Below are 13,814 nucleotides of genomic sequence, written 5' to 3' on the forward strand. Positions count from 1 at the left end.
AGGAAAAAAGAAAGAAAGGAAAAAAGAAAGAAAGAAAGAAAGAAAGAAAGAAAGAAAGAAAGAAAGAAAGAAAGAAAGAAGGAAAGAAAGGAAGAAAGAAAGAAAGAAAGAAAGGAAAAAAGAAAGAAAGGAAAAAAGAAAGAAAGAAAGAAAGAAAGAAAGAAAGAAAGAAAGAAAGAAAGAAGGAAAGAAGGAAAGAAAGAAAGAAGGAAAGAAGGAAAGAAAGGAAGAAAGAAGAAAGAAAGAAAGAAAGAAAGAAAGAAAGAAAGAAGGAAATAAAGGAAGAAAGAGAGAAAGAAAGAAAGAAAGAAAGAAAGAAAGGAAAAAAGAAAGAAAGGAAAAAAGAAAGAAAGGAAAAAAGAAAGAAAGAAAGAAAGAAAGAAAGAAAGAAAGAAGGAAAGAAAGAAGGAAAGAAAGGAAAAAAGAAAGAAAGAAGAAAGAAAGAAAGAAAGAAAGAAGGAAAGAAAGAAGGAAAGAAGGAAAGAAAGAAAGAAAGAAGGAAAGAAAGGAAGAAAGAAAGAAAAGAAAGAAAGAAAGAAAGAAAGAAAGAAAGGAAAAAAGAAAGAAAGAAAGAAAAAAGAAAGAAAGAAAGAAAGAAAGAAAGAAAGAAGGAAAAAAGAAAGAAAGAAAGAAAGAAATGAAAAAAAGAAATAAATAAATGAAAGAAAGAAAGAAAGAAATGAAAAAAAGAAATAAATAAATGAAAGAAAGAAAGAAAAAAAGAAAGAAAGAAAGAAAGAAAGACAGACCAGATCATTTAAGTTATGAGTTTAGGTGTATATTTTTTCAGGATAACCAATAAGAAACATTAATTATTTTTCAAATGTTTATTATAAAGGACAATTTAATAGAGAGAATATTTTATATCACATTTTAAACAGCAGATTTAACAACTATTTTCTCATAATATTTTTGCCATGATGACAGAACATAATGCTTTTATTCTGTAAGATACAGTATTGAGCCTAAAGTGCTTTATAAAGGCTTATCTAGTTTATTTAGGTTAACTAGGCAAGTTTTATTAGGAAAGGACAAAGGACAACAGCGGTTTTCTCTGTAGCCAATCAAAAATAAAAGCTACTACTCAAAATAAAGCATTTATATATACAGCTGAAGTCAGAATTATTAGCCCCCCTGTTTATTTTTTCCCCAATTTCTGTTTAACGGAGAGAAGATTTTATCAACACATTTCTAAACATAATAGTTTTAATAACTCATTTCTAATAACTGATTTATTTTATCTTTGCCATGAAGACAGTAAATAATATTTGACTGGAATTTTTTTCAAGACACTTCTATACAGCTTAAAGTGACATTTAAAGGCTTAACTAGGTTAATTAGGTTAATTAGGCAAGTTATTGTATAACGATGGTTTGTTCTGTAGACTATCGAAAAAAATATATAGCTTAAAGGGGCTAATAATTTTGACCTTAAAATGGTTTATAAAAAATTAAAAACTGCTTTTATTCTAGCCAAAATAAAACAAATAAGACTTTTTCCAGAAGAAAAAATATTATCAGACATACTGTGAAAATTTGCTTGCTCTATTAAACATAATTTAGGAAATATAAAAAAATAAAAATTCAAAGAGGGGCTAATAATTCTGACTTTAGAAATTAAAAAGGATTTAAAAGAAATAAGACTTTCTTCTGACAAAAAATACAATAGCAAACACTGTGAAAAATGACCTGTTAAACGTCATTTGGAAATATTAGAAATGTTTTGTTTGTTTTTTTCACAGGAGGGCTAATGACTTTGTTTTCAGGTGTGTGACAGTATCAGACTTTATCACAAGGCTTTTATCACAACGTGTTCGTTTGATAATAACTGGAAAAATTGTAATATTAAAGTTATAATAATAATAATAAAAATGTGTTGTGCATTGCAAAATAAATGTTCCAGCAAAATAGTAAGAAATGTTTTAAATAAAATATATAGTGCCTATTAAGTCTTTGTATTTGGTACAATGATAAACACCACTGCCGAAACAACACTGAATGAGAATGAGATCATAAAAGTTTAAATAAATACTAATTATTCACAGTATTTTGAAGAAGCCAAAAACAATATCATTTATGTTCCTGATATCTTTTGTTATTAAATTATGTGTCTAAACTTTTTAGGCAACTCTTTTGTTCTGCAAAACATCCAAGATGTGAGTTGCACATTTTTGAAATATTGAAAAATCTGAAACAACCAGTTTACACTTGCTGATTATCCATCATTACAAAACCACCACAAACAATCCCATGACCAACACCAAGAGTGGAAAAAAGGGGAAATAGATTCAGAGTGAAATACCATTATTATTATTGTGGGTTGTATGGTTGTCTGTTTTGGGATCAGATATTTAAAACGTCATGAAGTGTTTTGAAATGTTAAAGAGCCCATATTATACATGAAATAGGGACATGTTTTGATTGTAAGGGTCTCCAACAACAGTCTAATATGCATGCAAGGTCAAACAACACTTTCATGGTCTTATAATCTGCATTTATTTTGACCTAATTATCCCAGCGACTTGTTCAGCGATTCATTTGTTCCCAAACCCCTCCTCAGCGCGAAGCTAATCTGCGCTGATTGGACCGATGACAGCCTGCTGCGACTGGTCGACGACACTGACAGGCTTCAGCGCAAGACAGAGTGAAATGCCCAGCAGCTAATCAACAATATAGAAGTAGTCACAGTGCATACACACTTCATAGTGTAAGGCTTTTCACACACACACACACACGCACGCACGCACGCACACAAAACGCTCCTCAGAAGAACTAGGGAGATCGACACGAGTCTCCTGTCTCCTAGCCGTCACACACTCTACCTGCTCTTTTTAACACACACACACACACACACACACACACACACGCACACGCACACACGCACACTACGCTCCTCCTCAGAAGAACTAGGGAGATCGACACGAGTCTCCTGTCTCCTAGCCGTCACACACTCTACCTGCTCTTTTTAACACACACACGCGCACACACGCACAAACACACAAACACATTATGCTCCTCCTCAGAAGAACTAAGGAGATCGACACGAGTCTCCTGTCTCCTAGCCGTCACACACTCTACCTGCTCTTTTTAACACACACACACACACACACACACACACACACACGCGCACACGCACACTACGCTCCTCCTCAGAAGAACTAGGGAGATTGACACAAGTCTCCTGGCTTACGATGGCCATAGCAACGACAAACGGCAGTGGAACGCGAGCTCACAAAAGCATTTAACGTTAAATCCGTAAACAAAGCAGCACGCGTCGCGTTTTCAACGTGGCTTTACATGCGATAAGAGAATATAAAGAGCAACAGCGTGTACTCTATCAGGTTAACAAGTAACAAAACACAATAAATACACAATTTGCAACTAGAGTAAAGGAGGCAACAGTTTTAATCGCACTTGCATAAACTAGTGAATAAACCTCAACCACTGACTCTTCACAGTTTCATCATTGGGTAGAGACTGTCAATAATATCCATCTGAGCACAGCATGACTTCATTCGACCGGCAGAGTCTGTGTGTGTGTGTGTGTGTGTGTGTGTCTGTCTAGTGTTTTTTCTGTGTTGGTGGGCGGGGCCGCAGGTTTCAAATCTCCCGGGTTTGCGCGTGCAACTACTGGGCGGGGCTTAAGTTTCGTAGCCCATCGCGAAACACCTAATGACTCGTTATCAAGACGACTCGTTTAAAGCACAATTTTAAACACTGTACACTTACTGATTTAAGCCATAGCTGGATATTTCACTTCACTTAGAGCTGTGTTACACACTACATGAAAGGGCATTTTCAAAAACCCATAATATGGGCTCTTTAATTTTTTATTTGATGTTTGATGTAATCTCAACTGAAAAGCGAAGAAAGGGCAGAACATAGAGTAGGCTCCTCCCCTTTCAATAACACCCAATAGCATTTTGTTTCATCACAGCTCTGCCAGTGAGAGTGGTTTAGGTCAAATGAAAAGCATCTTGAAGGGGGCGGGGCATGTCAGATACTAGAGAGCATTTAATTGGTCAGAAGGTTTGATGAGAAACTGAAGTATGAGGTGACAAAAAAACTCTGATCAGCTCAGGCGGAAAGGACAAACTGCAAGCTTTGAAAGTTCATATCAGGTTTATATCATCTGAACGCAAATTTTGTCACCGATTTGTACCACACTAGGGTATAGACATTCTTAAAATTACCACACTGATACTTGCATCTAAAAACTTCGTTTTATTTCATGGGACCTTTAATTTTGCTGCATCAGCCTTGAGCTATTTAAACAGGCATATGGCAGAACTCTGGTAATCCCTGATTCAATCCACTTGAGCAGATCCAACACCCGACACCACACAGAAATCTGCTACTGTTACGGTGTGTGTGTGTGTTAAGTGCCCAGTCCTCCTGTACTGCCTGTAGGTTATTTTGGAAAAGCCTTTTGGATTTATTCAAGTTCAGGAAGGAGGGTTTGTGCAACACCTGCTCTCAGCATATGCCATGATGACTCAATCCAGCACACGGAAACTATGACACAACTCAAGTGAGTAATGACTAAATAATTATGAGGTCAGAAATAAAAACAAATGGCTACAGTAAGGCATTTTGTCCACAAAATGTCCCTCAAATGACTCAAAAAATGCAAAGTATTAGGCCATTTTAGTATCAACCTTGTTTTTATTATAATACAAAAATTATTTCTTGAAGAATGACTGAAGTGAAGCAAAGGAGTTTTAAAATATTACTGTTGTTTAAAAAGGAAAAAAACATTACCAACTTTTCAGTTACCAAAGAACATGAAGAGAAAAAACAAGTTATTAATTGTAATAATAATGATTAAAAATGACTGCTTTACAAGATTTTGTAAATATGTGTGTTATAGGCATGGGATGATAACCAGTTTCAAGGTTTACTGCGGTTTGGAAAAGTCAAGGTTTTTAATTTTAAACCCGCTATAATTTTCTGTTATACTATTCCTAAGGCATAAGTAAAGGTTTTTTTATGTCTTGTAAAGAAATCTGTGTTTTTGAAACTAATGAAGAAAGCAGAAGTCAATTTATTTGAATTATTTAGCTGGACAAAATATTATAAATGTTTCCTGATATAAAACATATTGTGTTTAATGGGGGGAAAAAGTTGTTAAAAAAGAAAAGAAAGAAAGTTAAGAAAAAGAAATTATTTTCAGAGCAGTTATCACAATTCCAGTGTACTGTGAAACCGTGATATTTTTATCCAAGGTTATCATACCATCAGAAACTTATACCGGCCCATTTCTAGTGTGTTACAATTATAAATTATTATTATTATTATTATTATATAACATAATTTGAGAGAAAGGGCAAACAATAATAATAATAATGATAATAATAATTGGTTAAATGTCGGCAAAGTAGAACACGGAAAGCAGCTAGAAGCGGGCTGGAGGTATTATAAAGTTGATGACAACAACATTGCCATTGCAAACTGTGAGATGTGTAAACTTGGGATTGCCTGAGGGGTATTTTAAGATGAGGTGCTATTTGTTTTTATATTTGATTTTTTTACTGTTGCAATAAAGTCCAAAAGTGAAGAATTGATGTTATTTATTACTTAATTCTTCAAGCTACGACACAGAAGTGCTCTGTTAACAGAGTTGTTGAATGTTAAAATAAGTTGAATTAAATAAAAAAAATAAGGAACATCCTAGATCTGTTTCTTCGCTTTTCTTTATGTATTAAAGAAGTAATGGGGTATCGGTAGATACTCAAAATCAAATGACTCGGACTTGAGGGAAAAAAACCTGATCGGGACATCCCTAATATTAATAAATAATACATACAGGTATGACAGTATTCTACTTCCATTTTTCACTTAAATTTGTCATTTTCAGTTTCTTTGTAATCAAGTCACATTTACTAACACTTTCTGAAATCTTTTTCTACACTATTTTCCATTATAACTTTAGGTTAATATTTGCAATCTTTCTATATATCTATCTATCTCACACATAGTCAAGTGTAAAATTATTAATATCCCAGGGGGCATAAGTAATATACTCAAATGTGTGTATGTACATACATATGTATATATGTGTGTATGTATTTTAAATTTATCCAGTGGAACTTTATCAATTGGTGAAGTTTGTTCCTCGCCACTGGCTTGCTTGGTTCGGGACTTGTGGAGCTGCACATTGATAGATTTGCTCTTTAGTGTTTGGACTCTCAGCAGTGAAAATTAAACCACACTGAACTGAACTAAACTGAACATCAACTCTGAAAACTGGACTGACACCGTTTAAGTTTACTAGAACGTCTATGTTAAGCTGCTTTGACACAATTTACATTGTAAAAGCGCTATAGAAATAAAGATGAATTGAACTGAATCTTATTTAATGTGAATATTAGGCCTAAACACAGAAAACCGATAGTGTTTTGTTTTTTTGTACATAAAACAAATGATTGGTTAGCTTTTTCAACTTCAAAACTATATGTCAAGTCTAATTCAATGCGTTGCTTGTAATATCTATGCATCTCAATACTTAACATTTATAATAACAAACATTTTAGTTTTCTTGACCTTTTTAAAGAGAGTAGGCCTACGTAGATACAGTAAAATCAATGAATGATTACTGTGTCATCAAGATAAACACAAATATTACAAAAATCTGTCAGGTAGCAGATCCTCTCAGTCTGTCACTGGTGTCAAACGCTTGCTAGAGGTCAGAATAACTGGCATGTCTGAATCTGAAACTGCAGCATTTGTAAAAGTCAATGAGGTTACACTCACTTTGGCGTAATTTCCTGATTCACAAACACAAATCGAGCCGTAACGTTAGTTAACCTACGCACACACCTGTTATATATACAATCTAACATAAACAATTACACCTGAGATTTTCACCAGTGGGTTATTTTATGTGACTGAATTAACTGTTAGCTTACCTGTTGAGGAAAGCGTTGCCAAATGCGTTGAGTTTTCGGAAAGGCTTTTTCGGATCCACCACCAGCGCGTTACCAGGTATGACGCCTTCTTGCTCACCGTGCATAACCGCTATGAAGGAATCCGTCGTGGGCTCGGGGCCTATCCTCATCCCGGGGAAATCCTGCTCCATTAAATGCCTGATGAAGGTGGTCTTCCCGGTCGAGTACTGTCCCACCAGCAGCACCATGGGTTTGTTGTCAAAATCCGCATCTTCCAGCGCCGGTGAATGGAAGTCATGGAAATGATAGGTGTCCTCCAGAGGGAAGAGTTTGGTGCGGTAAAGGCGCTTCAGTCCATCGGACACGTTTTGGAAAAGTTCTGGGTCTTTCTTACCATCTCTATTCGACCAGCTGAACATGGTGGACGCTACACGAAGAGTTTAATTCGAGATTAAAAGACACCGCTCCTCTCTGCTCAGAAAACGTCCTGTCGAAACTTTGACTGACTGTCCCACCCCTGCACAGCCTTGTACTTCCCTCCGGCAAACCCCTGAACTGCAGTGTAATGTAATGTAACGCAATGCGTGTATCTGAGGCTATTGCGACACACTTTCTGGGACCGTACGTCGTTTAAAGTTGCACTAATGCTAATCTAATCAGATCTCTTCGCAACTTTCAATAAGAAAATCCGACTGTAGTTCGTATGCGGAAACTTGGAGCGTACTTCATAATAAAAGCCTCGGTTTTTGCTAAAGCTGTTTGTTGAATTTGGTCGTGTTCGATTAACTACTAAAGCATTCATGTATGTAGTTTTGGACAATGAATACTAAGTAGATTCTTGAAATTATATAGCCACGTATCATATGAAACATTCGCGTTGAAGAGGAGTGGCTACGTGGCTATTATGAATTCCGAATGTATGAGGGGGGTTCTGTCTTTCTATTGGTCAGGTTTGTTTACATAGATTAATACTTTGACTAATATTTATTCATTTAAAAATGTTTCTTAATTTATTTATTTAACGATTATTTAATAAATGTTTAATTATATTAATAATTGACAATGATAATATATTATTAAATTAAATGTATTATATGTATTTATTATTTAACAGATAAACTTTAGACACTTAAAAAAGAAATTAGTCAAATATTTTTAACACATTAAGACGTGAAAACTATTTTTAGGGGTCAATTATTTGACACGAGGGTTGCTTATCAAATTAAATTAGCTCTTATATGTATCATATATTTACTGTAAGTGAAGTAGCCTATGATAAGTGAGTTATTTTTGCATATGCATATAAAGTGTCTTTTTAATGTTTCAAATAAAACACTTTTCGTCTTTGTCAAATGCCCAATTAAGAACATTAATAACATGTTTTCATTGGATAAATGCATCAGTCTAGCTCTTTTACACGGAACACTGATTAGACCATAGTGGACTCTTGTGGACATCAGTGACATTTACACGATAAATGGATGTAAAAGAATCATCATATGCAGAAAAAAAAATCAGTCAGCATATATCTTATTATTCTCAAATAACATATATTTATTTATAATTACACAATTTAACTGTTAGATATCCGTGAATTTATAGAGATGCACTGTTATGCAATGCAGATAAGAATGTGTTTGTGAATGCTGCTGTATAACATGGACAGTAAATAGTAAGACTACTAACAGTGAAACTACTAAACCAGTGTTTATTATTAAAATAGCGATATTAATTTATTTAACAAATTCTAGTTTGCTGTATTAGTCAGCATGACTGTTTCGACAAGTAAAATATCTACATTCAAGAGCCGTGTCACACTTAAAGGTTCACCCAAAAATGAAAATTGATTCACTGTTTAATCTCTCTCACGAGATTCCAACCCTTGATGAGTTTCTTTCTTGTGTTGAACACAAAAGAAGATAATTAGAAGAAAGCTGAAAACAGTTTACTTCCATAGTAAAACAAATACTATGGAAGTCAATGTTTACAGGTTTTCAACAGAAGAGAGGAACTCAAATGGGTTTGGAATAAGTGAGGGGAGAGTAAATGATGACAGGATTTTTATTTTTGTCGTGGGAACTGTCCCTAATATTAAAATAAGGTTATATATTAAATATATAAATATAAAATAAATAAATATATACATTTTAATAATACAATACACCACAGGTGTCAAACTCAGTTCCTGGAGGGCTGCAGCTCTGCACAGTTTAGTTCCAACCCTAATCAAACACACCTGATCAAACTTCAGGCTTGTTTGAACCCTACAGGTAATGCTAAAATGCGAAATGGCATCACTTGACTGCGTGAGATCAATCGAGAATCAAAACATAACCTCTCTGGACAGGAATTTAAAATATGGAGCTATCGCTGGCTTTTTTCAATGTTTAATCGTCTTGTTTAATCCCGCCCCTTTTCGCAGCGCCGTATGACAGAATTTCGCAAACTCAAACTCTAGTGTGACCGCAGCTTAAGTGTGTTGAGAAAGGGTGGAACTAAACTGTGCAGGGCTGCAGCCCTCCAGAGTTCGCCACCCATGCAATGCATTTATGTATAGCCCACTATATGAAATATTCTTCAATAGTATTTGGCAGCAGACTTCCACATGCACTCAATAGAGTTAGTGACATCACTGTGAGGGGTGGGGTTAGGGGCGGGCTTAGGTGTACACATTAAAAGCATTGCATGCAGTCTCTAACTAAATGCAGTTATAATATTAATTGGTTAACTGCTCCTTTATTTAAGAATAAACCATATGCATATGAGACTATATAAGATACCTGGAAAGTATTAAATTAACAATTTCTTATTATTATTGTCAAATGAGATTTGTTTATGTAATATAATAACACCTAATAACAAGTATTTAAATTAAATACATGAATAATATAATAATAATAATATGGATTCCCAGTAAGAGTGACACGGTGGCTCAGTGGTTAGCACTGTCGCCTCACAGCTGGTTCAAGTCCCGGCTGAGTCAATTAGCATTTCTGTGCAGAGTTCGTGTTGGTGTTGGTTTCCTCCGGGTGCTTCGGTTCCCCCACAGTCTAAAGACATGTGCTATAGGTGAATTGAATTAACTAAATTGGCCGTAGCGTATGTGTGTGAATGAGTGTATATGGATGTTTCCCAGCACTGGGTTGCGGCTGGAAGGACATCCGCTGTGTAAAACATATGCTGGATAAGTTGGTGGTTCATTCCACTGTGGCGACCCCTGATAAATAAAGGAACTAGGCCGAAGGAAAATGAAGGACTTAATGAATGTTTCCCAGAACTGGGTAGGAAGGGCATCCTCTGCATAAAACATATGACAGAGTAGTTGTCAGTTCATTCCGCTGCGGTGACCCCTGATGAATCAGGGACTCAGCCGAAGGAAAATGACTGAATGATATAATAATAATAATTATAAATAATAACTATACTAATTAAACTAATAAATTAATATTTAAATTATGTAAATTCATTATTATTAATATTTTTACTAAACTCTACACCTAAATTAAAATACCAACAAATTAATAAAAAAAAATATAAAATGCATTTGTTAAAACAATATAATAGATAATAAAATATGGTTCGTTGTTTTAGCATTTTAACTGTTTAACAATGTGGAAAAAAACTAAAATTTATACACAATAAATGTCAATATTACTGGAATTGAATAACCCAAGTCAATAAAAATGCACTGATTAATAATATTTCACATTGTTTTAATAAAAAAAAAAACCTTTGATGCACAAACTGAATAATCGTTTATAATTAAGAGCAAAATTTTAAAAAGTAAAATAAAAGTCTGTTTAAAGCATCGATGGCGTCCGGTTTCCGTCACATGTGACTCTCTGCAGGTAACAGCTTCTCCACGGGCACTTCAATGCATTTTCCACATGGAGCGGCTGTTACACCCAGCGAGCACCAAAAATGTCCAATGTACAGCCACATTTATTCTGTTAAAGATAAGACATCATGAGTTATTCGAAAGATCATTAGCAATAAAAACATCCTGCTAATTACACCATTCTGATGACAGTCATGTGATATGAGGGACGGAAGTTTTAGAGTTTAGAGTTTAGTATAGAGATATTAGATTTTTTTTAGTTTATTGTCTTATAAGCCAAAGACTTTAACAATAAGCTATAACTTCCAAGCTATTTTACACCTTAAATGCTGAACATTTTGATAAGTTCTAAAGTTAGTCTTAATTAATTAATCTTTTTAGTCTGTTCTTCCTAACAAACAACTGTATAAAACACATGGTTCCACTCAATACCCTCATGTTGTCCCAATGCAAATCGATTAAGTTAACTTAAAACTATTTTTACAAATTTAAGTGGATTGAACACAAAACAATTAAGTTGCCCTTAAGAAAAGCTTAAGAATTGCGTTGTTTCAACTCATTTGACATAGTCTGCCCAATCAGCAAATGCCATTTTTGAGACCGTCACATTTATACACTGTAAAAAATCCTGGTTGCCTTAAATTTTTAAGCTGAATCAAATTAACCTTTGGACTCCATTAACTTATGTTATTTTATATTATATAATCATTTTATTACATAAAAGACATAAATAACTGCACTTATTATAGCTAATGTGGTAGACTCGACTATAGAGCTCGATTGAGCATTTTCACCAATTGACTGTTGCGGGTTCCCGTAGATGTGTGTGGACATTAGTACCAATATCAAATGTTCCTAAAGTCCCAACACAAATCGATTAAGTTAACTTGACATTATTGTTACAAATTTTAGTAGATTGAACACAAAACAATTAAATTGTCTCAAAAAAACCTTAAGAATTGTGTTGTTTAAACTCATTTTACATAGTTTGACCAATCAGCAAAAGCCATTTTTAAGTGTTGATTACCTTCACATTTATACACTGCAAAAAATCCAGCTTGCCTTAAATTTAAGCTAAATCAAATGAACCTTTGCAGTTGATTGAACTTACATTATGTTAAACTGACTTAAAACAGCTTGCGTAACTTTAAAAAAGTTAAGTTTGAACATGATTAGCTTGGTTTAATAAGTTGCAATGAACTAAAAATGTATACTGTCAAGGTTAATTGATCATATATTTTATTACAGGGTAGAGGTTTACAATGTAATTTGGTGTCGATCTCCACAGCATGCAATTTAAAGTCACGTAAATACTAAAACAAGTAATAACTAAACATAACTCACCCTTTCCTTTCTGTGTATTGAAAAGCAGAAGTGATGACAGATAGCGAAGCGCAAAAATTGAAAAATGTCAAAGAGAAAAAGAAAGAGAGAGAGAGAGCAGAATGTGAGCATGTGTGAACTTCTGTCATTCAGATGAAGAATGCCAAAGGGTAAGTTGTTGGCAGATTAATTATTACACATTCATCCAATAAGTAACAAGAAGACAGGAGGCCCATCCCATATACAACACTGTTTACGCATGTGTACAGGAGTGAAAATGGACATTGGACACAATGGAGGGGTTTATTTGTCCTGCACTAAACAAGATATTGTCCTTGGACGAAATTAAAATTGACTGTAATTCAAATATGACTGTATCTTAATTCTTATATAGGGAAAATTTGCTAAACAGTCATGGAAGATTGAATGCATTTTTTATATTATTAATTGGTACACTGCTCATTTATTTAAGAATAAACCACATGCAATTTCCATAAGCAACATGCTAAATTTTCTTATGAAAAGCTGAGGCACCCAGAAAGTATTTAAATGAATAACGTCTTATTAATATTGTCAACTGAAATTGATTTACTAATAAAATATTTAAAAATCCGCCTAATAACAGGGTGACACCATGGCTCAGTGGTTAGCACTGTCACCTCACAGCAAAAAGGTTGCTGGTTCGAGTACCGGCTAGGTCAGTTGGCATTTCTGTGTGGAGTTTGCATGTTCTCTTCGTGTTGGCCTGGGTTTCGTACAGGTGTTCACGTTTTCCCCACCGTCCAAAGACATGCGCTATAGGTGAAATGGGTAAGCTAAATTGGCCGTAGTGTATTAGTGTGTGTGTGAATGTGAGAGTGTATGGATGTTTCCCAGTACTGTGTTGCAGCTGTAAGGGCATCCGCTGTGTAAAACATATGGTGGATAAGTTGTCGGTTCATTCCGCTGTGGCGACCCCTGATAAATAAAGGGACTAAGCTGAAGGAAAATGAAATGAACACCTAATAACAAGTGTTTAAATAAAATATTATAATTATAATAATGATTGTTATTATAAATAAGAATGAAATACTATTTAAATTAAGTAAATGAATTATTATTCCTTTACAAATTATTAAACCCTATTTATAAAGTAAAATGCCAACAAAGCATGACAACATAATATCCATTCATACATTTTCTTTTTGGCTTAGTCTCTTTATTAATCAGGGGTCATCACAGCGGAATTGTAATAAATCAATTCAATAAAAATATATTATGATTCAATTCAATAAAAATATATTTTTTTAACATTGTTTTAATTAAAGAACAAATTATCAAATTAAATCGAAAACCTCCGATGAATGAACAATTGATAAATTAGAAATTAATAATTATTTATATAATAATAACAAAAATACAAACAGTTTCTGTTAAGAATTTAATAAGAAAATATACAAGTACAATTACAGCAGAATATATATTTATCTTTGTAATCAATATTATTATCATTATAACACATATATAGAACCATTACATTAGTATAATCATAATATATATATAAAAATAATCATTACATAAGTATAAAAATTATATATATATATATATAGGTATGAGTGTGTATGGATGTTTCCCAGAGATGGGTTGCAGCTGGAAGGGCACCCGCTGCGTAAAATATATGCTGGATAAGTTGGCGGTTCATTCCGATGTGGCAACCCCAGATTAATAAAAGGACTAAGCCGAAAAGAAAATGAATGAATGAATGAATATATATAAAAAGCATTACAA

At 33.9% G+C, this 13,814-nt stretch overlaps 1 protein-coding gene across 1 annotated transcript in view; it reads right to left on the bottom strand.

Annotated features, from left to right (window-relative positions):
• ehd1a (EH-domain containing 1a) overlaps nucleotides 1–7,658 on the bottom strand; it is a 27,431-nt gene extending 19,773 nt beyond the window's left edge. Inside the window, exon 1 of the mRNA XM_056472046.1 lies at nucleotides 6,908–7,658. Coding sequence (XP_056328021.1) covers nucleotides 6,908–7,305 — 398 coding nt within the window. The 5' untranslated portion in view covers nucleotides 7,306–7,658. The remainder of the gene's footprint in view (nucleotides 1–6,907) is intronic.
• Between the last annotated feature and the right edge of the window lie 6,156 nt (nucleotides 7,659–13,814).

The sequence above is a fragment of the Danio aesculapii genome, chromosome 14, assembly GCF_903798145.1.
Source record: "Danio aesculapii chromosome 14, fDanAes4.1, whole genome shotgun sequence".
NCBI lineage: Eukaryota > Metazoa > Chordata > Actinopteri > Cypriniformes > Danionidae > Danio > Danio aesculapii.